We start from the raw sequence: 21532 nt of genomic DNA, 5'->3' as shown, positions 1-21532 counted from the left end.
TAGTTGCTCAATTGTAACACAAGACGGCGATCAAATCCAACTTCAACAAGCTCGTCCAGTCAAACGTCACTTCCCCCTAAATACTTCCCAAGATGGCAGCCAGCGGCTTCAAGCTAAACTTCTGGGAGAATGGCCCCAAACCGGGAGAATTTTATTCGTTCCCGGGCGTCGGTCCAAGTTCGGCCCTTGGTCCAATTCGACACACATTGTGAGTACCTAGCTTCTATTTTCTTATTATTTAAGTGCATTTCCAATTAAGGGTGTTTACTCTCCCTTCGAGCGCCGCTGCTGTATCATCGTCGTGCTAATGTTGCTATGCTAATTGTTGTCAAAGACGCCTTCTCCCATTTTGTGTGCAATTGTTCTTCAACTTCTATTTGTTGATTCATTTATTAAGCTAACTTTAGCCCGCTGTCATTTAGTTGTTGCTCGAACATTGAAGGGTTAGCGTTAAACATTGTGGCAGAAATGGTTTAAGACATGCGTTATGTGCAATTATGGACTCAAATATCAGACATGAGGCACTTTAATTGAATAACATTAAAATGTTGGTTGCAGGACCCCTATGGTGACGGGAACGTCGGTGCTGGCCGTCAAATTCACGGGTGGCGTCATCATGGCGGCCGACATGTTGGGTTCATACGGCTCCTTGGCCAGATTCCGGAACGTCTCCAGATTGATGAAGGTGATGCCTTTTCGCCTTTCGTGCCATTGACGGTCAAAGGCGTCCAATCCATTTTGACCGGAAAATCTACATTGAAACAAGCATTTTGGTAGACAGTTTAAGTCAGTGCAGAAATAGTCAAATTCATTCTCAACAATGTCAAATGGAATACTTGCCTGTCGGTGTCAAACGGAAAAAAACGTCTTTGGCTGGCAGTCGGTGATTTAAATGTAATGGGATTCCTCATTTTGAATGTCCGATGTGCGTTTCAGGTGAACAATAGCACCATCTTGGGCGCTTCTGGCGACTACGCTGACTACCAGTACCTCAAACATGTCATCGAACAGATGGTGTAAGTGTCCGTCCGTCCGTCCGTCCTTGGTTGGGAAAGCTTGAAATGAAGGAGCGGAATGAAAATGGAGCGGCTTTTTGACAGCATTGACGAGGAGCTGGTGGGTGACGGGCACAACTACAGCCCCAAGGCCATGCACTCGTGGCTCACCAGGGTCATGTACAACCGCCGCTGTAAGATGAATCCGCTGTGGAACACTGTCGTCATCGGCGGATTCTACCACGGACAAAGGTCTGACAAACGGAGCATAAGTACATGAAAGTAGTATTGATTAGTTCAGTCCTAAGGTAGACATCTTAAGATATACAGAAAAGTATGTATTGGATATGAATTTTCCCAATAGAATGTTTTTTTTAATTAATTACTAATTTTAAGTGCACCCTTGGTCAATAGTTTTCAGACTTTTTTTCCTTTAAAAGCTAACATTTTAGATTTTGTTGTTGTAGTTTCCTGGGTTACGTGGACAAACTGGGCGTAGCCTACGAGGCGCCCTCAGTGGCCACCGGCTTTGGCGCCTACTTGGCTCAGGTGGGTGACTCCCCTCCGCCGGTCTGGGCGAGCTTAGTGTGACCATTTGCATGTGTGTACACAGCCGCTAATGCGGGATGCCCTGGAGAACAAGCCGGAGTTGAGCAAAGACGAAGCTCGCCAGCTGATTGACCGCTGCCTTAAAGTTCTTTACTACAGAGACGCGCGGTCCTATAACAGAGTGAGTTCAAATGTATTTACTACTTTTTGTTTCCACACGAGTGTCAAACAGGTGACAAGTGGATTGATAGTCTTTCGACATAAAACACACATTGTCCAAACAGATTAGACGTCCAATGTTTGTTGTTTCAGTACGAAATTGCCGTGGTAACGGAGGACGGCGTGGAGATTGTGGGCCCGTTGTCTTCCGAAACTAGTTGGGACATCGCTCACTTGGTCAGGTGAGGGTTAAAGTTCATGAGCTCTTCTTCCTGAGGTCAAACAAAAGCAGCCCCACTTGCTTATGATGACCCCATTTTTTTGTTCTTTTTGTTTGCAGTGGCTTCGAATGAACACTTGGCGGAGACGCGCTTTCGGTTCTCGTCAAACCTCTTTTTTTGCCGCTTTTGTATCATTTAAATAAATGTGTTCAATCAAATGTCACTATCATTTATAGTGGATATTAATATGTTAGTATATCCCTTCCTGCGATGACTAGAACTATTTGTGACTACGCTATTGTTATGACGTGACAGGTTGTTGACACGCTGAATTGGCGCGACTCGATCATCTGTCTCGTAACTGGGCAGACGAGACGACGTCACCCAATCCAGATAATGGCCACCCGATAAATTTAGAAGGTTATCCAATGAGATGCTGCCAGTTTACGGTGTCTGGGCAGGTTAGCGTCTTTCAACCAATGGGAACGAAGGCGCTCTTTGTAGTCAGGCAGACATGACCGAGTTGTCCAATCACAAAAAAATCTGAGGTCTTTTTTGCTGTATCTCGGCTCAGGTACTTTCCTTTTCTTTTTAAAAATGATACCTCGGACGCTAGCCAGAACGTTGCTTGGCAATTTACCAACACAAATAACGGTCCGTGTTCGTAAAATTATTCCCAAGTCAAATGACGTCCCAAAGGCAGGGTTTGGCACGTTTCGTCGCTTGCTAGGTCTCGCTATTTGATAGCTACAAGCTAGGCTAGTTAGCTCGGCACTGACGGGATTTTTTTTTTGCCCTTGTCTGTATCAAAACGCAGTAGTTGGTCGTCATTGTGTTTGCGAATGTGTCGGTTTGACATTTGGGATTGTAAGGGTGTTCCTCGTGCTGCCTGCGAGTTTAGCGTGACGTGACGGCTGGCTGATTAGCCCATGGCTAACTGGCTCAATAGAAAGTGACACATGGCGGTCGACCGGCTAACGGGTAAGCGGAACCCGCCTTGTCGCTCTTCCGCGACCGACACAGACAGGACCTCATTTTAATAAGAATTGGGAATGCTTGTTTGTCATTTATTCCCCTCAGTCTCCTCTTAGTGTGGCGACCAATGATGCTAACTAACTGTGTCTTTAAATCAGATAGTAACCTGTCCATTTGACCTTATTACCCCTGAGTTGAACTGTTATCAATGGATACATTTCTCCGTGCCCTGTTATTGGCCAGTGACCAATTAGTTTGACTATTTGTGCCCCGACACTGACTGGCAACCAGTTTCTAGAACTATTTTTGATTAGACATTGCCTGGCGACCAATCAGTTTGACTTTTTGTACACCCTAGACTGGTCGCCAGTCAGTTGTAGGTACACGGATAGACGGAAAACTACTTCCAATCACACTGACTGATCCATTTGACTAATTTTGACCCGACGCGTACCCAGATGTCGGTGGCTCGGGCCACTTAGCAGGTGGCCATGTCGGAGGAGCGGCGGGGGCGGCGGGCGTCCGGCGGCGAGGAGGGAGACGCGAGCGACGGCGACGCCGAGCCTAGCGCGCTGTTGCTGAAGCTCAAGACCAACATCTCGTAAGTCTAGTCATTTTCTAGTCATTAGTAGCCACGTCATTTCTCTTTCCTCTTTTGTCGCAGGAAGAGCGTTCAGAGCAAAGTGGACCAGATTCTGGTGAGGATGGCAATTGGCAGCAAATAGAAATCAAAATGGCCGTCAATGACGTCACCTCCCGTTTGGGTCCGACAGCAAGATGTTCAGCGCTTCTCCGACAACGACAAACTCTACCTGTACCTCCAGCTGCCGTCGGGCCTGGGCGCCGGCGAGAAGAGGTTGGCCGCCGACGCGACTTCTGCCCCGCCCCCTGGCGACAAGAGGTCAGTTGCCGGTGCGCCTTAAAAAATCTGTCCGCCCTTGAAATGATGAATTACCAATGGAATTGAAGTGTGCATTTGCGCAGCGGCGACGCCTGGTTCAACACCTGCGAGCAACTGCTCACCTGCAATTGGATCCGCAGCCACCTGGAGGAGCACTCGGACACTTGCCTACTCAAGCAAGACGTCTACGAAACGTACAAGTAAGCCAGCGCCTGCCCGCGTGACGTAATGGCCGCCCGCACCATCTGAGCTTTTTGAGCCCTTTTCAGGCGTTACTGCGACAACCTGCAGCAGCGCCCGCTGAGCGCCGCCAACTTTGGCAAAGTCATCCGGGACATTTTCCCCAACATCAAAGCGCGCCGCCTCGGGGGCAGAGGGCAGTCCAAATATCCTGACTTGCAGTGGATGCGCCGTGGCATTAGTTAGCGTGCGCTTAGCGTGTGGAGAGTTGTCTTTTTCTTAACCACTTAGCGGGCACGTACTGTTACAGCGGAATCAGGAGAAAGACCGTACTCAACATGCCACTTCTGCCCAAACTGGATCTCAAGAATGACCCGGTATGTACACCCACTTTGACTCGCGTGTGTTCTGTATTGACAATAGTATATGCCGTATCTGTTCATAACATTAAAAATCTTGACATGTACAGGTTGTTCAATATGTGGGGCAGGGCTTGTTTTTTGGGGTCAGATTTGCCATGTAACACTTGATCTTGATTCCGTCTCATCGTGGGCAGGCGGAGTTGACAGAGTTGGTGCAGACGTACAAGCAAGAAGTGATGGAAGCGGCGTGCGAGCTGATCTGCGATTGGGCGCAGAAAATCCTCAAACGTTCCTTTGACACGGTGGTGGAAATTGCTCGCTACCTCATCCAGGAGCACATCGTCAACCCCCGCTGCAGCCAAGCCGAGCTGGTGGCGTCGGCGGCGCTGGCGGGTAAGCGCCTTTTGAGTCCCCGCCCCAAACGTGTGGCCCGTGACCCCCCCCGTTTGCGTGTTTCAGGAGGTCCCGCCAAGCCTCATAAGGTCATCAAGAAGAGTCCGCTGGTGGCCAAATGTGAGGGCGACGCCCCCGCAGACTCAAAGGTACCAACCCCATATGAATGCCGTGCTCACTCGGTGTCTCACCTCTCTCTGTCCCCACAGCGGGACTTCGGGGACTCCGCCTCCTCGTCAAAGCCGGCGGCCGACAAGATGGTGGCCGTGTCCAAACCCCAGTCGCTGGACGCCCCTCCCTCTCCCGCCGTCTCCTCTCTACGGCCCGCGGTAACGTCGTTTGTAACTGGAAGGGTCTTTTCGTGCCAACTCACTTGACTGTTTGTTTGTTTGTTTTTCAGGTGGAAGCGTACATGAAACAGCTTCCGCGAATTCTCCCCCGCTGTTCCCTCCCAGATAAGAGCAGCGCGCTCTCGGTTCGCTCGTCGCCGCCCTCTTTGGCACACAGGGACGCTTCTTGCACGGGCGGCGCCTCGGGAACGGGCGCTACCACCGGCAGCGGCGTGAAGGTGATCGCCATGGCAACGCTGCCCCAACGCCAGGGCGGACCCCTCCCCCTGGTCATCGTCCCCCAGGGCTGTTTGTCATACGAACGGGAGAAAGCGCCGCCGCCGCCGCCACCGTCGGTGCTCCACAAAGCGCCAGAGGGCATCATCAACAAGCGTCCCCTGGAGGTCACGGCGGGCACGTCCGCGGGCGCCCCGCCGGGTCCTCCGGTCAAGCGTAAACGCGGAAGGCCTAGGAAACCCCGGCCGGACGATGCTTCCCCCGCGGCCGCCCCGCCGCCCCCTCAGCCCTTGCCCACGCCGCCGCACCACGGCCCCGTAATCACCTCGGTGACGGGCGGCGTCATCCAGAAAGCGTCCCCGTCTTCGTCGGCCTCGCAGCCGCCGGTGCTGGAGTTGCTGATCCAGGAGCCGCCGGGCCTCCTCCTGAGTACGCTGCCGGACGCCACCGGGATGCGGCGGGGCCTGTGCGACGGCGCCGCCCCTCCCGAGCCTGAGCGCAGAGCCCGCCCGCTGCTGCTCTTTCAGAGCGCCACCAACGCCGGCTGGGAGCTGGCGGCGTCCGGTCGCACACCCATGGTGGAGGTCATCCAGAAGGCGCCCCGACCCAACAACAATAACAACAATAACAACAACAACAACAACCCTCCTCTGACAGCTCCCAGAATGCAAGTCGAGCGTGGCGAATTGGACGTCAGACCCTCTTCTTCTCTGATCACAAAAGAGGAGGAGAACCCCTAGAGGCCGCCTCCCCCTTTTTATTTGGATTGAAAACCCGCCCTCAGGTGGAAATCCCTGATAACAAATCAGGAAGATGAATGAAACCTGACACAAACCTGAGCTCCCATTGCACTAAACTTAACACTGTGGCCCCCCGTCTTTCCCCCGTCTCCCCCCATCCATCCCACCATCCATACGGACTTTGTACGGGTCGGAACCCGCCGCCGGTTCTTTGCGCTGACCTCTGACCTCTCAAGCCCCACGTGCTTCTTTGTCCTTTGGCGTCAGTCTTTGTGTGTACGTGGGCGTCGTCCAATCACGCCACCCGCCGACCCCTCGCGCCAAAGGCCGCGACGACATTGACCCCAAAAGCCGGCGCCACCTCCGTCAAATGTTCTCATGCAGTAAAATACGTGGTTGGCCTGTTAGCGCTTGTTTGTTTGCACTAGCGTGGCATCGCTCGTGCCAGTCTGGCCGTGTTGGAGAAGAAGAAAAAAAAAATCTTTGGTTTTTATATTTGGTCCCGGTCGGCCAAATCAAAAGACGCCAAGATCGGGAATCGGGTAACGCCTTTGCGTCGTCTTGCACTTTGAGAAAGGAAGTGACTTTTGACTGTTGTAGCAAATTCTGTTGTGTGCGTGTGACGCCATCTTGTCGCTGCGCCCAGGCATTGTAGCTGATATCGTCCCGTGAGTTTTCTTTTTTGTGCCCTGCATGGTTTTGTGTGTATTTGTGTTGTTTCTTGTTGGCACTTTAATACTTTGCCCCCCCTCCCCTCCCTCGACGTTTTCCCCCGACTTGTACAAAACCACAAAAGTTGACAATAATCATCAAAAGGCACCTTTGCTTCCCTTTCCTCGTGGCTCCTTTTGATTTTTGTTTTGCTGGTCAAGAGAAAGCTGACATTATGGCTCTATTTTCCTACGCGGACTGACAATAAAAATGTCAACACGCTAACGGCCAGATTCCGGCTCGCTTTTTGGAGGAAAAAAAATGCCATTGTGACCCTAAAACAAGTGACCAACAGACTCCCCTGAATAGAAATACATGTTTCTATATTTTTTCTTTATTTCCGTTTGTTTTGATTGACAGAAAGTCCAAATGAAAGTTTTTTTTCTTGAGAAAGCAAAATAATGTTGCATTTTTCCATTTTTTTTAACAAATTTGAAGTTTGAACATCAAAACTGGTAAAGTGCTTATTTAACATCTTTATTTTAGTATAAATAAAAAGCCCAGCCAAGAACGGAGAAAGACTGGCGCAACGGCTTTAGGATTAGTGGGCAAGAGTGGGTGGGGGGGGGGGGGGAGCCTATTAGGACCCTTGGACCTCCCTCCCTCCCTTCCACAAAATCCAAACAAAAGTCAAAAAGCTTTTGGCGCGTTTAAGGGACGGACGGGTTAGAGGATGACGCAGTCGGAGTCTTTTTCTCTTCTCCTGGCCGCGCTCGACTGCGACCCCTGACCTCTGACCTACAAAAACACACAAAGATGGGATTGGAACACCAACGTGCAAATGCCAGGCAAACAAATCAATTGACCTGCGTGGCTGCCTGCTGCGCCCCTTGTTGCTGTTGTTGGTATTCTTCTTGTTGCAGCTGTCGGGCCAATTCCAGGTCGCTGAGGGTCCCGGCGGACTCCATCCCGCTCCCCCGCTGCAAGGAGACCGCCACCAAGTAGTCCTGACGCACACGCGAGAGGTAGTCCCGTCTCACCACGGCCAAGTCCACGGGCCGCGGAGCTACCTGGTCGATCTGCCGCCGCTGGCGTTGGTCGCCGGGCGGCGAGGGGCCCCCGGAGGACCCCGTCTGCCTCTGAGGGGGGTGGCACAGGCGAAAGTTGGCGTCGCAGAAGTCTCCGTCGCCTTCCACGTTGTGCAGGGACTCCCACACCAGGCCGTCTTCGCACAGGAAGCCCTGGTCCGTCACTAGCAGGTACAAGTGGCCCTAAGATGAAAAAAAAAAAATGTCATCAAATGAGCCGTGACTTTTGTCCTAATGTCAATGAAATGTGGCCGTCTCCACCTTGTTTTTGATCATGGTGTTGAAGTGATTATTCCGGAAGAAGACGCAAATCTCTCCTTCCTTGGCCGCCGTGTTGAGCTCGCACAGGCCGTGGTAGGAAAGCTGAGTGGCCGTGGTTTCCAAAAAGTGTTCCGCCGCCAGACCTGCGGCGCCAGGTGAGGCTCCGTCACTGCCATACCAGGTAGGCGTCTCGTCCGCTTAAATACCTTTACCTTCACTGACTTGAACGCTGTCGGCCGAGTGTTTGAAGTCGATGATCTTCTCCACCAGCTGGTTGTAGCTGAGCTTGCCCACGGCGGCCACCATCTCCGGACTCTGAAAAGCCACGTGCGCGTGCGCTCAATCTTCCGGAGGCCGCGGGTCGAGGCGGCGTCTCACCTGTGGGTCGACTAGCCAACCGTGGTAGAGCGGGATGTCCAGCAGGTCGAAGACGATGCACTCGGGCGTGTACTCGAAATCCGTCACGCCCGTGAAGCGGACGTTGACGTCCAGGCCCGTGGTCAGTTTGGGTAACACCGCCATGGCGTCGCTCATGTTCTGAGAGACGGGTGTAAAAAGTGAACATACAAGAAAATGGACACATTGTTGTCTTGTTAACCATTGAAACTTGTCTTTTGATAGGGCCGGCGGATACTTGGGACGTCAGATCATTGAAGATAAAATGCCCCGGTTGGGCAAGTGTTATTCCCATTTTATAATCCTAGTGAAAAGGTACCTGTTGGAAGTTGAGCTGCATCCCGGTTGTCTTTTCTCTGGGCGCCACCGACAGCACGCACTCGCCTGCGCGCAAAAGTCAAGCGCCGCATCAGATGAGAGCACATCGGCCAATGGCATCACAGGCGGCAGCTTACCCAGGTGAGTCATCAATTCCTCCGTAGTGACCACTTCAGTCTGAGCGGGAAGCTTTGCCTGAACACACGTGTCGCTAAAGACACGCTTTGTTTGCGTACGGCAAACGCCGGCGGCGTCATACCTTCCAGCGTAGGAAGAGGATGTTCATGATGGCCAGCAGGGGGCAGGGTCCGTTGTCACTCTGCGTGATGATGGGCGTCTTTTTGCCCTTCCAGGTGATCCACTTGACCAGGTAATACTCTGGCACCATCGGAGCCATCCCGGCGTCTCCGGCCGTCGCCGAGCTCTCTATTGGACGGGAGGACAAACGCCATCAGAAGCCGGACCTCCGTCACGGGTATTGTTTAGGGCCAACCTTGACCTGCCAACTCGTTGTCCTTTGAAGCGGGCGCCTCGTTGACCAGCGAGGAGCATCCCTCCGCCCCCAAGACGGAATAAGACGAGGACAAGACGTCGTCGTCTCCCTCCTTTGAGCTTTCAGCGGTGGTCACCGACTGGGAAAGGTTGGCCGGACCGGGAAGGCAAAAGGACGCGGAGTCGCCGGACTCTCGCAGTTCATCGGAATTGTCCGCCGTCGCCGGCGAGGAGCTCTCCATGGTCTCCACTTCAGCTTCTGCGAGGATACCAAAACTTGTCATCCTTCATTCCTTTTGATGGGGATTATTTGCCCTTTGACCCTAACCTGCTTGCTCCTCTTGTTCAGCGCCGCCCCGCGTGGGTCCCTTTTCATCTTCAGTCGGCTCCGCCCCTTGCTCACACGCGGCCCGGGGGCCGCCGTCGCAGTGCGGACCCGCAGCCTGGGACCCCGCGGTCTCCGTGGTCACGAGGTCTTCCTTGACGTCCGGTGGGGAATCGGAAGCCTCCGCCGGGTCGGACGTCGGCTCGGAGGCAGACATCTTATTGCTCTTTTTTGTTGTAGAGACCACAATGACGATAATGAAAATGGGTGACTCAGCACATCACGGGCTTCTTTGAATCACGCCAGTCTTGGTTTCGACAAGATACGGACAAGACAACAACAACAAAAAAGAAAAACAAGATAAGTATGTCTCCAGCTTTTGTTGATAGTGAAAAAGGAACATACCTATGCGAAAATCCTCATGGTTTCAGGAGGCCCAGCTGAAGGTATAAAACAAACACAGTCAATCATTTCCTACTTCCTCTTTTGCGATGCTAATATGAGTCACTAAAAACATCATAAAAATAAAAATGTCTTTGAAATAGCCAAAGCAAACTAGAGGTTGCCAACATTTTCCACCTTTATGATAGAAACATTACTTTGAGATCATTCAAATACATTCACATTTGCATCGGATACAACTCAATTAATATTTTCTTTTTTTTTTGTTAACATGTTAAATCTCAACATGTGTTCTTTGAAGGGATGGAAACCAAAAGAGGTCCAATTCCAAAGGCAACCACTTAGTTTACATTGACACTAGTGTATTTTTTTAATAGCAACCTGTTACTTTCTGTAATAAAGTAGTTAAAGTTATTGGATTATAATAACAGTGATAGAAAATACCTCCTTTAAAAATGTGTTTATACTCTGACCAGGCAGTATTTGTTGTCACACTACTACTACTTAAGACTCATATCCAAGGAACGAATCAGTAACTTTTCTCATGTTCAAACGGCTTTCATGTTTTTTTTATTATTATTATTTGTTGATAAACGTGACAATCATTGATAGCAATAGACATCTAATCAAATTGAATAGCGGTGCTAATTCATCGCTCTAAAGCCACGATCTGTACAACATATGAAGTATTTTTGTACTCACAGACTAGCCTGATTGAGTTGTGCGAGCAGTGCTAACTGCTAAACTAGCTTGGCTGGCTACACAGTGGCGTCGGACGCCACGCCCACTCCTGCCTCACAATAACAAACGCAACGTCACAGCGTTAGCCAAGCTAATTCGGTAGCTCATATAAAGACAAGGCGGAAATAAATGTTATATAAGAAAAATATATATCATTTGAATGACACTTAGGGTGGATAGTTAGCGAGCGATCAATAAAAAACATAAAATGCCTAAACAATGCCATCTTTGTTTTCACAAAGTGGAAAATGTCGATAAGTTCCGAGAAGAAACCGTTAAAATTCAACTAGCTCTGACGTTTCCACGTCTTTTCGTTGCCTCTTACTTGAATACAATTAAATATATCCACACATTAAATGACTAAAAAAGATTCTTACCTTTATAACCAGCAAACAATGTTGCAATCGTACTTTGTTGAGTTACTCAGTGGGCGGGGCGTCTGTCGTTTTTCCTTCTTTTTGTTCTTCGATGACAGATTCGCAAGCGTTTTTCATGAAATCATTCTCAGGTTTCATATCTACAAAGGAAGAGTTTGCGTCTAACGTGACATTGTACAACTCCTCCTGTCAATGTGTAATGTTCCAAATGAGCAGTAGGTGGCAGCACTTGCTCACCACTTTTCAAACTAAATCTCGTCGCAATGTTTTTTCAGGCCAATACATTTCTTTTGTTAGATGACAGCATCTCGTGCAACTTGTCAAAATGCAACATACTCATTATAAAATGATTCACAGCTGGTCATTGGTGTTCACGAAAAGGTAGCAGCCATTTAAGAACTCTTGTAGCGTTCACTACCGGAAGTAGCATTTTTGTTAGTATGGCAGCAACATAGCGTTCCCATTTTGTCTTCAAATCCACAAAGAAGCATTTTATTGGTACTTAGGCACAACGATAACTCTTCCTGTTAGTGAGGGTTACTTAATTTGTGTAAATTATGATAGCTAGAATAGCTAACTTTAGTTGTTATGGTTATTTTCGCTGAAGAGAGAGCATCACGTCTCGCCCTCGTGGTGTATAGTATAACTACATGCGCACAAACAGTCGTTGAAAATAAAGTGTAGGAGGTCTGAGATCCAATTAAATATAATGTAAGTAAATTAATGTGACTTTCTCCATTTGTGAATGACTAAAATGTACGTATACTGTTAACATTGTGATGAGAAGGCACTGTGTGGTTTTTATAATTGCATTTTTGCCATTATGATTCATATTTTAACACTTGTGCAACTGATGAATGACTATTACTTGACAAACCGGTGCTCAATGAATTCCCCGAAATATTTGTGAACAATGCCAGGGACTTGAATGGGCACGTCGCCTCTACCAACATGGCTGCCATGTGGCCATTTATGGACTTTCCATCTTGAGCCAACTTCTCTTTTCTTCTACTTCCTCCTAGGATGTGTCTAACCTGGCCCATATTTGCAAATGTGCCAGGCCCCTCCCACCTCCGCCCTCGCACAGGTGAGGAGTCAGAGTCCACCCAGTGATGACGTCATCAGGTGGAGCGGCAGGTTCCCGTCTGACTGACGGAAGACTCAAGACCAGCAGTTGCGTGATTATTACTTTTACTTGTTACAGTGTGTATTTGTGTACGAGTGTTTGAGTGTGTTCATGGCGTTGAAGTCTCGTATGTTTCTATGGATAAAAGATGGCTGAGAGTACACCTGACCAAATGAGCGTGACGCAAATGATTGTTTATACGCAGAGACAACATGGCAGCCGTGACGACAAGCCGCAGGTCGAGTGAGGCTGCGGGTCACGTGACCTTCTCATCTTCCTCCCAGGCCGCTTCAATAGGTACGTGATCTGCCAAAATAGTATTCATTTATCCTCTCCAAATACATTTCCTTTATGACTTTTAAGAATGACTATCATTTGTACTCGTATATCCGCTTTTTTTATTGACACTTTTTTAAATGTATCAGTCAACTGGGATAGACTCCAGCACCACCCGCGACCTCAACATTTTTGTTTGTCTACAGACACCAAAGAATGCAACGTCACCGCGGCAACGGCGGACTGTGACTCGCCCGGTTAGTATAACGTGCACATGTGCACTTTTTGGATATTTGGACCGATGTTGTTTGTCTTGTGAGGAAGAAGAGGCTGCCATAGAGGAGGAAGAAAATCCCTCAAGTGAGGAAGAAGACCTGCGTCAATCTTCTCTCTTTTCCTCATTAGACGGCTCTTCCGACGTCACAGCAGGTCATTTCACTTACCGCGAAAAATGTATCCATTCAAGAAGTCACTAGTAGACGTCCATTTGACTTGCCTATCAGCCCTCCCGTTTTAAATGGATTGGACATCTGTCACTGAGTTAACATAGATGACTAAGGCATTACATTTCAAATGAAATATGTCTATGGCTACTTTAGAATTCAAACAGAATTGATTTTTAGTTTTTGTTTTGTTTACAATGTATGTGACATGACTTTGTGTCCACAGAGCGTCCTGTCACTCTGGCGCTGGCGCCATGTGGCGGAACGAAGCCCAGAAAAATTCTGGTGCCACCCACCCTCAGCGTCTCTTTAGGTAACAACTACACAACAAAACAAACAAAAAAAACAACAAGAAAAAATCTGATTTGCCCAGCAGGCAAAAATTAAATGTGTCCTTGTGACCTTTGACCCCACAACCCCAATATGTAGTTCCAGTTTTATAATACAAACATAGCCTGCAATTTTGATCATGTTTTTCAGGTGGCAGCGAATCCGGCGACTTCCACTCGGGCTTTCTCTCGCCGTCACCACCGGGCGACGACGACGGTCCCGACTTTGACCTGGACGCCATGGACACGCCCTCGGACAGCGAGTCCTTGCGCTTCCCCGTCGACGGCTTGGATCTGGAAGGCGAGTGGTCGCCGGCCGTCACCGCCCGTCTGGCTGACTCTTTCCACAAAGTCTTATCTGTCTAGCGCAGACGACCCAGCCCATCGCGGCTTCACGGCCGAGGAGGGGGAGGAGCCAGCGGTTCCCAGCGCTCTGGAGCACGAGGACGTGGTGGACGGCCAGGGCATCAGGTGGCGCTCTTTCTTGGCCGGACCGGCGCCGTCCGAGGGACGCGTCAACATGAGCGTTCTGGAGCCGTACCTGAGGGTCCTGTCGCACGGAGGTAGGTAGGCGGGACGGCACGTCTTTTTTTATGCGGCGCACCCCAAACCTTTGGCTCTGCTCAGGTTACCACGGCGACGGGATGAACGACATTATCGTCTTCTCCTCTTGTTACTTGCCCGAAAGCACGTTGGAAAATTATCACTATGTGATGGACAACCTATTCCGGTAAGTTAGTTTCATCCCGTTAACTCGTCAGCTGCCATTGACGTGGTCTCGGGGCGGCCATATTGGTAGGGGCGATCAGAAAAATACTTTAAGGGGAAAGAAGACATGCCCTTCCCTCCCTCCCTCCCTCCCTCCCTCCCTCCCAAAGCACGCAAGTGATGCCTTTTGTTTATGTGTTCACTTTTTTTTCTCCTATTTTTTTTTGTTTTTTTTTCTTTTAGCTATTTGGTGGGCACGCTGGATCTGATGGTGTGCGAAAACTACGTCATTGTTTATCTTTGCGCTGGTGGCCATAAGGACAAACTTCCAGGGATTGGCTGGCTGAAGGAATGCTACCACACCATCGCCTGGAGGTCAACTAACACACGTTACACTTTCACTTGCCTGCAATGTCTCACCTTGGCCACCAGAGGGTGTATAGTCCCGTTTAAACACCTGGAAGTGGTCAAGAAGTCTCCCCGTTCATGTCTTACAGAGCGATTCCGCCATTTTGTAGTGCTATTCATGTGTTTAGTCGGTCTCCCATTGACGACAGTAGACGTCCAATCTTTGATTGGTGTTTGTGCAGGTTGAGAAAGAATCTGAAAGGCGTTTTTGTGGTTCATCCCACTTGGACAATTAAAGCACTTATCACCATCATCAAACCCTTCATCAGGTGAGTTTGTCGTCTTCCCGGCGGAAGCGGGAGAAGCCGCCGACTGACCTCCTGGTCTTTGTCCTCAGTTCAAAGTTCAGCAGAAAGCTGCAGTTTGTCAGCAGCCTTGGGGAACTTTCCGCTCTCCTGCCCACCGAGCACGTGCAGATACCCCAATGCGTGGCGACGTAAGTCACCGGCCGGCGGGAAGACCGACACGTCACGCCGCCACCGTGACCCCGAGGTGTCTGTCCTTCAGGTATGATGACAATCTGTCCAGGTGAGCGACCAGTCCAAACGGGAGGCTTGCAACAGGGATCTTTCTAATACTTACTTACAATAAACGTGGTCATTCTTATTCTTTGGATTGTTAAATTTGTGCCATTGACAAATGCAATGCTATGCTAAGCTAACTATCAATAGAAAACAATGTTGACATAGAAATAGCCCAAAATTAAAAACCCTGCTCCTTATATAAGTACCTTTCCCATTGGGAACAGGGTCTATTGATGGCAATAGATGTCCAATCCATCTATAGTTGATTCACTGCTAACCTTCTCGGTTCCAAATGAATTGGAAGTCAATGGCCTTCAACTCCACTCCAGCCTTTTTTTCCTCCATTTTGAATGGGAGCTTTGACAAGTAGAAGTGAATGAACTGGCCCACACCTTCCTCATGTTTATGACAAGACAGGAAACACTGGCACCATTCATAGCACAGGAAAACAGCGCACGCACACACACACACGCTCAGGAAGGAAGTCAAGCAGGCAGGCAGGCAGGTCTACTGAGGAAATTCCATCAACAGGAAGCCCCAACAAAGCGTCCCCGTCCACACAAAATGTTAGCCTAACTGCTGATGACATCACTTGCATTATTTTTTGGGACTTTTTCCTATGCCTCTGTTGCCACGGCAACACCCCCCCCCCCCCACGCACATGAACAAGTTCAGAATTTATTATACATTTCTCCACTGGAACGTATCCCCAAATTTGACCCTAAAACCCACTTTAAAGTATTGATGCGTTGTCTGATGTCACCCACACACACACATTATTACAACATTTTTGCCTTATGCCCAGCTGTTACTAATGAAAAAAGTGCACACACCCAGAAATAGTCATACATAAGTTGGCTAAAATATACCCATAGACATCAAGAGACAAGTAGACACACAAATGGATGGACAAATTCACATACACACACACAAAATATAAAGACTCAGACACACAGACATGATGTAATCATAACAAATGTCCTAGAAACAACACACAAACCCATAAAAGCATGTTCTTTATTCATCAGTTACATAACCGGTAGGCGGAGCTTAGTGTGTGCTTGCGTGAAGCTAAACGTCAACACGTGTGTGATGTCACCTGATCTGAAGGTCAACCCTGAGCTTCCCCTTGAGGTCAAAGTTCACTTGAATTGAAAATGTGCCGACACATTGAAATGTCTTTTTCTATAAAACACTAAAATGTCATTCCGACTTGATAGGAAAAATAAGAAAGTTTCTGTAGCGTTAGCATCCGTGGCCATCTCGTCACCCGCCAGCTCACCAAGACAATCCAATGACGAGTGGGCGGGCGGTCACGTGATCAGGAGGCCCTTCAATCCATCAAGAATGTGAGGTCACGTAGGGCAAAATGTTCCAAAAAGGCGGCGTGAAGAAAGGGATCGTGGGTAATGGAGTCCAGTCACGTCGCTTGCATTTGGTCCTGGAGCGGCGACGCCATTTTGTCTCTTGGCTAAAGCCAATCGGAGGGCGTCTTTGGCGTAGGCAGAAGGACGCCCCCGGTGGACGCTCAGAAGGCCACGACCGAGAACGTCAAGACACCTGGCGGCGCCAATATAGCATTTGGAACACCTCAGCCAAAATTGAGCCATAAAGAAAATCCGACGTCCTTTACCGGCTATAGAAGACTGTTTCTGCCGTTGCCGTTTGGACATTTGGACCTCATCTGCTCCTGAACCAGGCCCGACTGAAATGCAAAAAAAAAAAATGACACGCCACTCAGTCGGCTGTCGCCGTGGGTTGTTCCTTACCGGCTGAAATCCGTCGGCCATTTCTCCCGAGCCGATGTGCGTCAGGTGGATAAAGTTTGTGGGCTCGCCGATCATGCTTCGGTCGATTCGTCGCCGCCTCTTCTTCTACCAGGCACAAGCAACAAAAACAAAAAAAAAAAACAGGTGAACGTGCGGCGACAAGCGAGGAATAACTTTCCAAAATGTGTCAACAGCTTACGTCATGAGATAAAAATCAAACTTGCGTCACTGCAATTGAATGTTTGGGAATGACGAGACAACATTTTGCAATGGCCGGCAAATTGCTGTTGCTAAAGCGAATGGCGTGTAAAATGATGATCCAGAAGCTTCTTAGCATCCTTGGCAAGATTTTAAACTGATTTAAGCGGATTAACTGCCATGTTTAAGGAGAGTGGAGATAAATAGACAAACTATTGACAGCAACTGCATCTTGAATTCATTCAGAGTTTTAAAAAATCCATTTCCAAAGCAATTTTAAAAAAATGTGGCCTATGTTAACTCATTCACTGCCATGGACAGCAATAGATGTCAAATTTGTCTAAAACTGACACGCTGAATGGATGACCAGTCGTGAAAGAAAAGTTTTTTTTTCTGCCCGGCAACACCGAGGAGTTCAACTTTCCTGAGTGAGGTCATCATTATTGCGGTCTAACAATGGCGGCGCAAAAAACAAAGTCTAAAAATAAAAGCATAGGGGGTTTTCATGGTGCTAGACGGCCGGCCCTCTCATTTCAAACGGATTGGACGTTTATCCCCACGTTTAAGGTCACTGTGTGGCGTGCACGTGTCTCACCGGTGGCGCTTTGGCATTGACGCAGCAGGCCATCTTGTGCCAGAATTCGCTCATACCCGCCTTCGCTTTGCTGCCGCCCTGCTGGCCGGGACAAGGGACTGCGGTGGGAGGCTAATGCGGGGACATTTAGACGCGGGGAATAAACAGCGTTCTCCTCACAGGTGACTTTTGGGCGAGACCGGACGTTGAGACAGCATTGGACCTGCAAATACAAAAGTTGGACATGACTTGATTTACTGCAAATCTACTTATTTATTTGTCTTTGCTTTCTGTGTCTGTTGTCCCCATTTGTCTTTTGCAGTGTGTGTCGGCGGCAGTTGGCGAGCCCCGCGATAAAACAGGAATGCGCCGGCAACAAGCAGCTTCATGCTCCACGACAGGAATGTTCCACGGGAAAACGCCGCGGGGCCGTGACGACTGCTCGGGGGTCAGGTGATCATCGCCTTGATTCTCAAATCGTGTGTGTGAATATAGAACGTCGTTTGTTTAGCATGCTAAAACTAAGCTATAACAATAGCTAAGGTGGAATGTATTTGGACTGAGCTGCCACCGTCGTACTTTGGGGCGGCCATATTGGTAGGGGCGATGGTCCCCTCTAAATCAATGAATGGATATTGAAATTCCAATTTTGAAGGCCAAAATTCGAACCCGAACGTCTATTGCGTCAATGGTGGCCTGTGAATTAAGAGCTAGTCTCCTCCTAGGAAGATTCCTTAAATATTCCAGATATGTCGAATGGCCTGAAAGGAATCATTGTGAAGCAGCCTTGGGCCACGCCAAGGTTAAACGCGCTCCATTACACAATCACAAAGGTGGAGGTCAAAGTTCAAGCAGGAACGTCATCGCCTGTGTGCCAACTCACTTCCCGTTCCTGAGCGTGAAGAAAGTTTTAAAGTCATTGTCTCCATGGCAACAGTCAACAATAGGGATGGATTGTGAGCATGGCTTTGTCATTGATTAGCCAATTGGAAATGACTAAAGCTTAACTTCAATGTTGGATGGATTACTCCGTAATGTTTTACATTTGAATTCCGATAGCGTTCGATCATCTTTATAGAATTATTTATTATTCTAAAATGTTTAAGAAAAGCTCCACAATTTGTAACCCTTCCCAAATGACGTAATTGCCCCGCCCCTTTACCCAAATATGGTCATGATTTGACTTCAACAATTTTCATCACCCTGAAGAGTACCCATACCCCAAATTAGGTCGAACTTTGACCCCCCCAGTGATGACATTTTGTCAACAAAAGTCCTCGCCGAGTGACCACGAAACTGATCTGAGACCTGCAAAACGAGCAGCTGTCAATCATTAACGCCCTTAAACGTATGCCTTCGGATTTGAACTTTGACACCTTCCGGATAGAGAAAATCCCACTAAATGAAAAACTACAAGCTCACCTTACTCGTTCGAAAGCAAAGGGAAGATAAAAGTTGCTCTCCGTCTTCGTCTAAAATGGTCTCGCCGCGTCTTTCGCCGACTTGGGTTTGACGAAATAGACTTGAGTTTTTTTCCCCTCTTTTTTTTTTTGTCTTTTTGAGGCGCGGCCCCCCAAGCAGGAAGTCCCGCCTTCTTTCCTCCCACCCTCCCTTCTGGCTGAAGAAACGAAGCTAGTGAGGCCGAAGTCGCCCCCTGCCGACGTTTTGCCATCACCGCAGCAGGTGCACAAAAACTCGTCAGTGACGTCGCCATTTCATGTGGACATAATCAAGGCGTATCATCACAATTTAGCTCGTGCTTGTCATGTTTTTATTGTTTTCTACCGATTTACCCGACAGTAACTCATTCTTATTGACGGCAATGGACGTCCAATCCATTTGGACAGGGCTAGCAATAATTATCTGATGATTGTCACCCACACAAGTGACTTTTTGGTCCTATAAAAAAATAACTACTAATTATATTGATTAGCGAGTAATGGGGTTTTCAGAGTAAAGGTGTGGAAATGTTTAACGTTTATTTAAAAAGATGTGGGTCACTTTTACTGATTGCTGCCAGGTGTCCTTTCCCAAATTAGAACTAAATGCACAAATGCGCAAAGCTAAATAGCATATTTGGTCTTTTTAGTTCATATTTAAGAAAACTAGCAAGCATCCAAGCCTAAAATGACTTTTGTTCTGAAATGCTTTCCCCGGAAGTAACGTCTTGACGCAGCCTCACGTGGATATCCTCGTCAACCTGCAGCATCTCGACCCTCATCTTCGTTTGCATCATCTTCATCGGCACCAGAACAAAGACTCGATTCCCACAAACATTTGTACCTTGCAAACAGGTGAGTTTACGATTTGAATCGGAACATTGCTTATATTTTGCCTTTTAACCTTAAAAAAATCCTTTCAAAACCACTGCCCCTCCTTGTGGGACACGAAAAAACAATCTCTCGATAATGTATTCATATTATTGACATCAAAATGATGTTTTTCATTTTATGATGAAATCTTATTGCTCATTTTTCGTATTTTTGTGGAAAAGCTTCAAATTTTTGGTGCTGGCCAACGCCTCATGAGCAGCACAAAAATGGATGCCAATTGACAGACTTGCTTTAAAAATGTACCCTTTTTACATAACCACAACGTCATTTGAGCATATGAATATTTCCAAACTAAGGCAACATATCAGCAAGACTCCATTTTAAACTGCTTTAATGTCGTTTTGGAAATAAACATGTCCAGCCATTGACAGTGACAAACGTCCAATCCTGTAATAAATGAGTTCACTATGATCTCTATAAAGTGGACTGTAAAGCATAAAGCAAAACATGGCTTTGGTTAGGCGCCTCAGGGCGGCCATGTTGCTTGGGGCACTTTACAATTAAGTCACAAGACACTGATGAAATGATTTTTTTCAATAATTTTTTGGACAAATCAAAATGTTGACTGGGAGGATCATCACTGCCAGACCTCCCAGTAAAAATAAATTGGATGTACATTACAGTCATATTTGTTGACCAATCACGGAAATTGTCTGCGTTTTAGGCCAATCATGATGGACAAGCGAAGCAGCCAGTACGATTCCTTTCTGTTCTGGAGGCAACCCATCCCGGCGTTGGACATGTCTGAGCTGCTGGACCTGGGCTTGGGCGACGCCGGTGATGAGTCCATTGGACCAGATCGGAAAGTGAGTGGGCAGGGCTAAACGTTGAACATTTTACACGTCAAATATGGAAAACTGATAGTGTATACATTTAAATGGGCGGTCTGGGTTTGACTCCCCCCCCACTCGTTGGCAGTGTGATTCATTTCAAAAGGGATTGGACGTCTATTGCGGGTTAAATGACCCCGACGTGTGTGTTGCCAGGAGGAGGAGCTGACCGAGTTTTCATCGTTCAACTACTGGAGGGAGCCCATCGCTGACGTGGATGCGCTACTGGCTGACCTCAACCTGCTGCTCTGAACTCCTCCTTCTGACCTTTGACCCCGCATGTGTTTTGAAAGTCACTCTGCTTCTGTCACTTTATTTTTTATTTATAATTTGGAATCCAAAGTGGGCTTCCTTATGGATATAGTTTTATTTATTCTATTTATTTGCTGCTTCTAATAATGAGCAGGACTCGTCTTTTGAATGTACTACCTATATATAGCAACAATTAATCAGTAGATAATAAAGAAATGTGCAAGGCCACAGATTTTTACCATTTTATTGGTCATTTACAAGTGTACAAACATCAAAACGTTACTTGAACAGAGAAATTAACGTTTTTGCAGTGTCAACATTTCAGTCGCGCCATACAGCATGTCTGAGATCAGCTTTTAGAGCGTCCGTTTTGTCTCCTTGCATCTGAAATTGTGAATAACTGATCTGCAGTCAGTTTGTGAGCAAAGAAAGCCCGCCCATCGTGTTATCTTACAATTAACTACGTTGCTTCAATAACAATAAAATAACTACTGAAACCCCCCTACAAGGACAACGGCCACTTTTAATATGTGGTGTTACCTAAAAGACCAAATTGGGCCAAATTTGGAAAGATCTGCCTGACGCTATTTGCTAGTAGGCTTGTTAAGGCTAACTGCTAACAGCCTAGCGAGCACCTTCAAGTTAGACAAAGCTGTCCTGTACACTTCCT

At 48.0% G+C, this 21532-nt stretch overlaps 5 protein-coding genes across 13 annotated transcripts; 3 read left to right on the top strand and 2 right to left on the bottom strand.

Moving 5' to 3' along the window:
* Positions 1-39: 39 nt before the first annotated feature.
* Positions 40-2142, top strand: psmb4 (proteasome 20S subunit beta 4). The gene is made up of 8 exons (XM_077743954.1): positions 40-208; positions 559-685; positions 937-1016; positions 1101-1247; positions 1463-1544; positions 1609-1725; positions 1857-1945; positions 2044-2142. Exons 1-8 carry the CDS (start codon positions 93-95, stop codon positions 2054-2056), a joined length of 771 nt encoding a protein of 256 aa, XP_077600080.1. The 5' UTR covers positions 40-92; the 3' UTR covers positions 2057-2142.
* Positions 2143-2323: 181 nt separating this feature from the next.
* Positions 2324-6977, top strand: rfx5 (regulatory factor X, 5). Of its 4 annotated transcripts, none has more exons than XM_077743934.1 (11): positions 2324-2498; positions 3358-3500; positions 3564-3597; positions 3673-3800; positions 3869-4000; positions 4070-4186; positions 4279-4357; positions 4537-4735; positions 4802-4884; positions 4945-5064; positions 5136-6977. In XM_077743934.1, the coding sequence occupies exons 2-11, from the start codon at positions 3391-3393 to the stop codon at positions 6039-6041; spliced, it is 1908 nt and encodes a 635-aa protein (XP_077600060.1). In that variant the 5' UTR covers positions 2324-2498; positions 3358-3390; the 3' UTR covers positions 6042-6977. The 4 variants fall into 4 exon arrangements, with proteins under 4 accessions (XP_077600060.1, XP_077600063.1, XP_077600061.1 ...); XM_077743937.1 differs by having other exon boundaries at positions 2328-2498; positions 3884-4000; XM_077743935.1 differs by lacking the exon at positions 2324-2498 and adding an exon at positions 2507-2905.
* Positions 6978-7064: 87 nt separating this feature from the next.
* mindy1 (MINDY lysine 48 deubiquitinase 1) lies at positions 7065-11308 on the bottom strand. The gene is made up of 13 exons (XM_077743940.1): positions 11093-11308; positions 9978-10012; positions 9576-9879; positions 9255-9506; positions 9015-9181; positions 8893-8950; positions 8757-8821; positions 8420-8578; positions 8254-8356; positions 8042-8184; positions 7763-7963; positions 7559-7699; positions 7065-7490 (listed from the first exon to the last, which is right to left on the bottom strand). Exons 3-13 carry the CDS (start codon positions 9787-9789, stop codon positions 7419-7421), a joined length of 1575 nt encoding a protein of 524 aa, XP_077600066.1. The 5' UTR covers positions 9790-9879; positions 9978-10012; positions 11093-11308; the 3' UTR covers positions 7065-7418.
* Positions 9916-20458, top strand: LOC144215133 (protein prune homolog 2-like). Of its 5 annotated transcripts, XM_077743944.1 has the most exons (17): positions 9920-11803; positions 12115-12265; positions 12424-12515; positions 12701-12751; positions 12819-12923; positions 13164-13250; positions 13418-13567; positions 13638-13829; positions 13894-13996; positions 14218-14349; positions 14565-14651; positions 14720-14818; positions 14890-14910; positions 17770-17900; positions 19011-19130; positions 19608-19741; positions 20445-20458. In XM_077743944.1, the coding sequence occupies exons 3-15, from the start codon at positions 12431-12433 to the stop codon at positions 19067-19069; spliced, it is 1302 nt and encodes a 433-aa protein (XP_077600070.1). In that variant the 5' UTR covers positions 9920-11803; positions 12115-12265; positions 12424-12430; the 3' UTR covers positions 19070-19130; positions 19608-19741; positions 20445-20458. The 5 variants fall into 5 exon arrangements, with proteins under 5 accessions (XP_077600069.1, XP_077600068.1, XP_077600071.1 ...); XM_077743943.1 differs by having other exon boundaries at positions 9916-11473; positions 17770-19130; XM_077743942.1 differs by having other exon boundaries at positions 9916-11803; positions 17770-19130.
* On the bottom strand, positions 15910-19036 carry cdc42se1 (CDC42 small effector 1). Of its 2 annotated transcripts, none has more exons than XM_077743959.1 (5): positions 18870-19036; positions 17469-17670; positions 16676-16780; positions 16540-16611; positions 15910-16466 (listed from the first exon to the last, which is right to left on the bottom strand). In XM_077743959.1, the coding sequence occupies exons 2-4, from the start codon at positions 17520-17522 to the stop codon at positions 16543-16545; spliced, it is 228 nt and encodes a 75-aa protein (XP_077600085.1). In that variant the 5' UTR covers positions 17523-17670; positions 18870-19036; the 3' UTR covers positions 15910-16466; positions 16540-16542. The 2 variants fall into 2 exon arrangements, with proteins under 2 accessions (XP_077600085.1, XP_077600086.1); XM_077743960.1 differs by having other exon boundaries at positions 18875-19032.
* Positions 20459-21532: the final 1074 nt, after the last annotated feature.

This window comes from Stigmatopora nigra, chromosome 21, assembly GCF_051989575.1.
Source record: "Stigmatopora nigra isolate UIUO_SnigA chromosome 21, RoL_Snig_1.1, whole genome shotgun sequence".
Taxonomy (NCBI): Eukaryota; Metazoa; Chordata; class Actinopteri; order Syngnathiformes; family Syngnathidae; genus Stigmatopora; species Stigmatopora nigra.
This window is presented reverse-complemented; position numbering and strand designations above follow the sequence as displayed.

Bases quoted from the DNA above. Each gene is read 5' to 3' on its own strand.
- cdc42se1 (XM_077743959.1), bottom strand. From the start codon at position 17,522: ATGAGCGAATTCTGGCACAAGATGGCCTGCTGCGTCAATGCCAAAGCG. The intron at 16,781-17,468 runs GTGAGACACGTG...TGTGCCTGGTAG, and splicing joins TCAATGCCAAAGCGCCACCG to AAGAAGAGGCGGCGACGAAT. The intron at 16,612-16,675 runs GTAAGGAACAAC...TTTGCATTTCAG, and splicing joins TGGCCGACGGATTTCAGCCG to TCGGGCCTGGTTCAGGAGCA.
- mindy1 (XM_077743940.1), bottom strand. From the start codon at position 9,789: ATGTCTGCCTCCGAGCCGACGTCCGACCCGGCGGAGGCTTCCGATTCC. The intron at 8,185-8,253 runs GTAAAGGTATTT...CTGGCGCCGCAG, and splicing joins CAGCGTTCAAGTCAGTGAAG to GTCTGGCGGCGGAACACTTT. The intron at 7,700-7,762 runs GTAGCTCCGCGG...CGTGTGCGTCAG, and splicing joins AGCGGCGGCAGATCGACCAG to GACTACTTGGTGGCGGTCTC.
- rfx5 (XM_077743934.1), top strand. From the start codon at position 3,391: ATGTCGGAGGAGCGGCGGGGGCGGCGGGCGTCCGGCGGCGAGGAGGGA. The intron at 4,358-4,536 runs GTATGTACACCC...CATCGTGGGCAG, and splicing joins TGGATCTCAAGAATGACCCG to GCGGAGTTGACAGAGTTGGT. The intron at 4,736-4,801 runs GTAAGCGCCTTT...TGCGTGTTTCAG, and splicing joins GGCGTCGGCGGCGCTGGCGG to GAGGTCCCGCCAAGCCTCAT.
- LOC144215133 (XM_077743943.1), top strand. From the start codon at position 12,431: ATGGCAGCCGTGACGACAAGCCGCAGGTCGAGTGAGGCTGCGGGTCAC. The intron at 13,830-13,893 runs GTAGGTAGGCGG...GGCTCTGCTCAG, and splicing joins GAGGGTCCTGTCGCACGGAG to GTTACCACGGCGACGGGATG. The intron at 14,819-14,889 runs GTAAGTCACCGG...TCTGTCCTTCAG, and splicing joins ATACCCCAATGCGTGGCGAC to GTATGATGACAATCTGTCCA.
- psmb4 (XM_077743954.1), top strand. From the start codon at position 93: ATGGCAGCCAGCGGCTTCAAGCTAAACTTCTGGGAGAATGGCCCCAAA. The intron at 1,248-1,462 runs GTCTGACAAACG...TTGTTGTTGTAG, and splicing joins GGATTCTACCACGGACAAAG to TTTCCTGGGTTACGTGGACA. The intron at 1,545-1,608 runs GTGGGTGACTCC...GTGTGTACACAG, and splicing joins TTGGCGCCTACTTGGCTCAG to CCGCTAATGCGGGATGCCCT.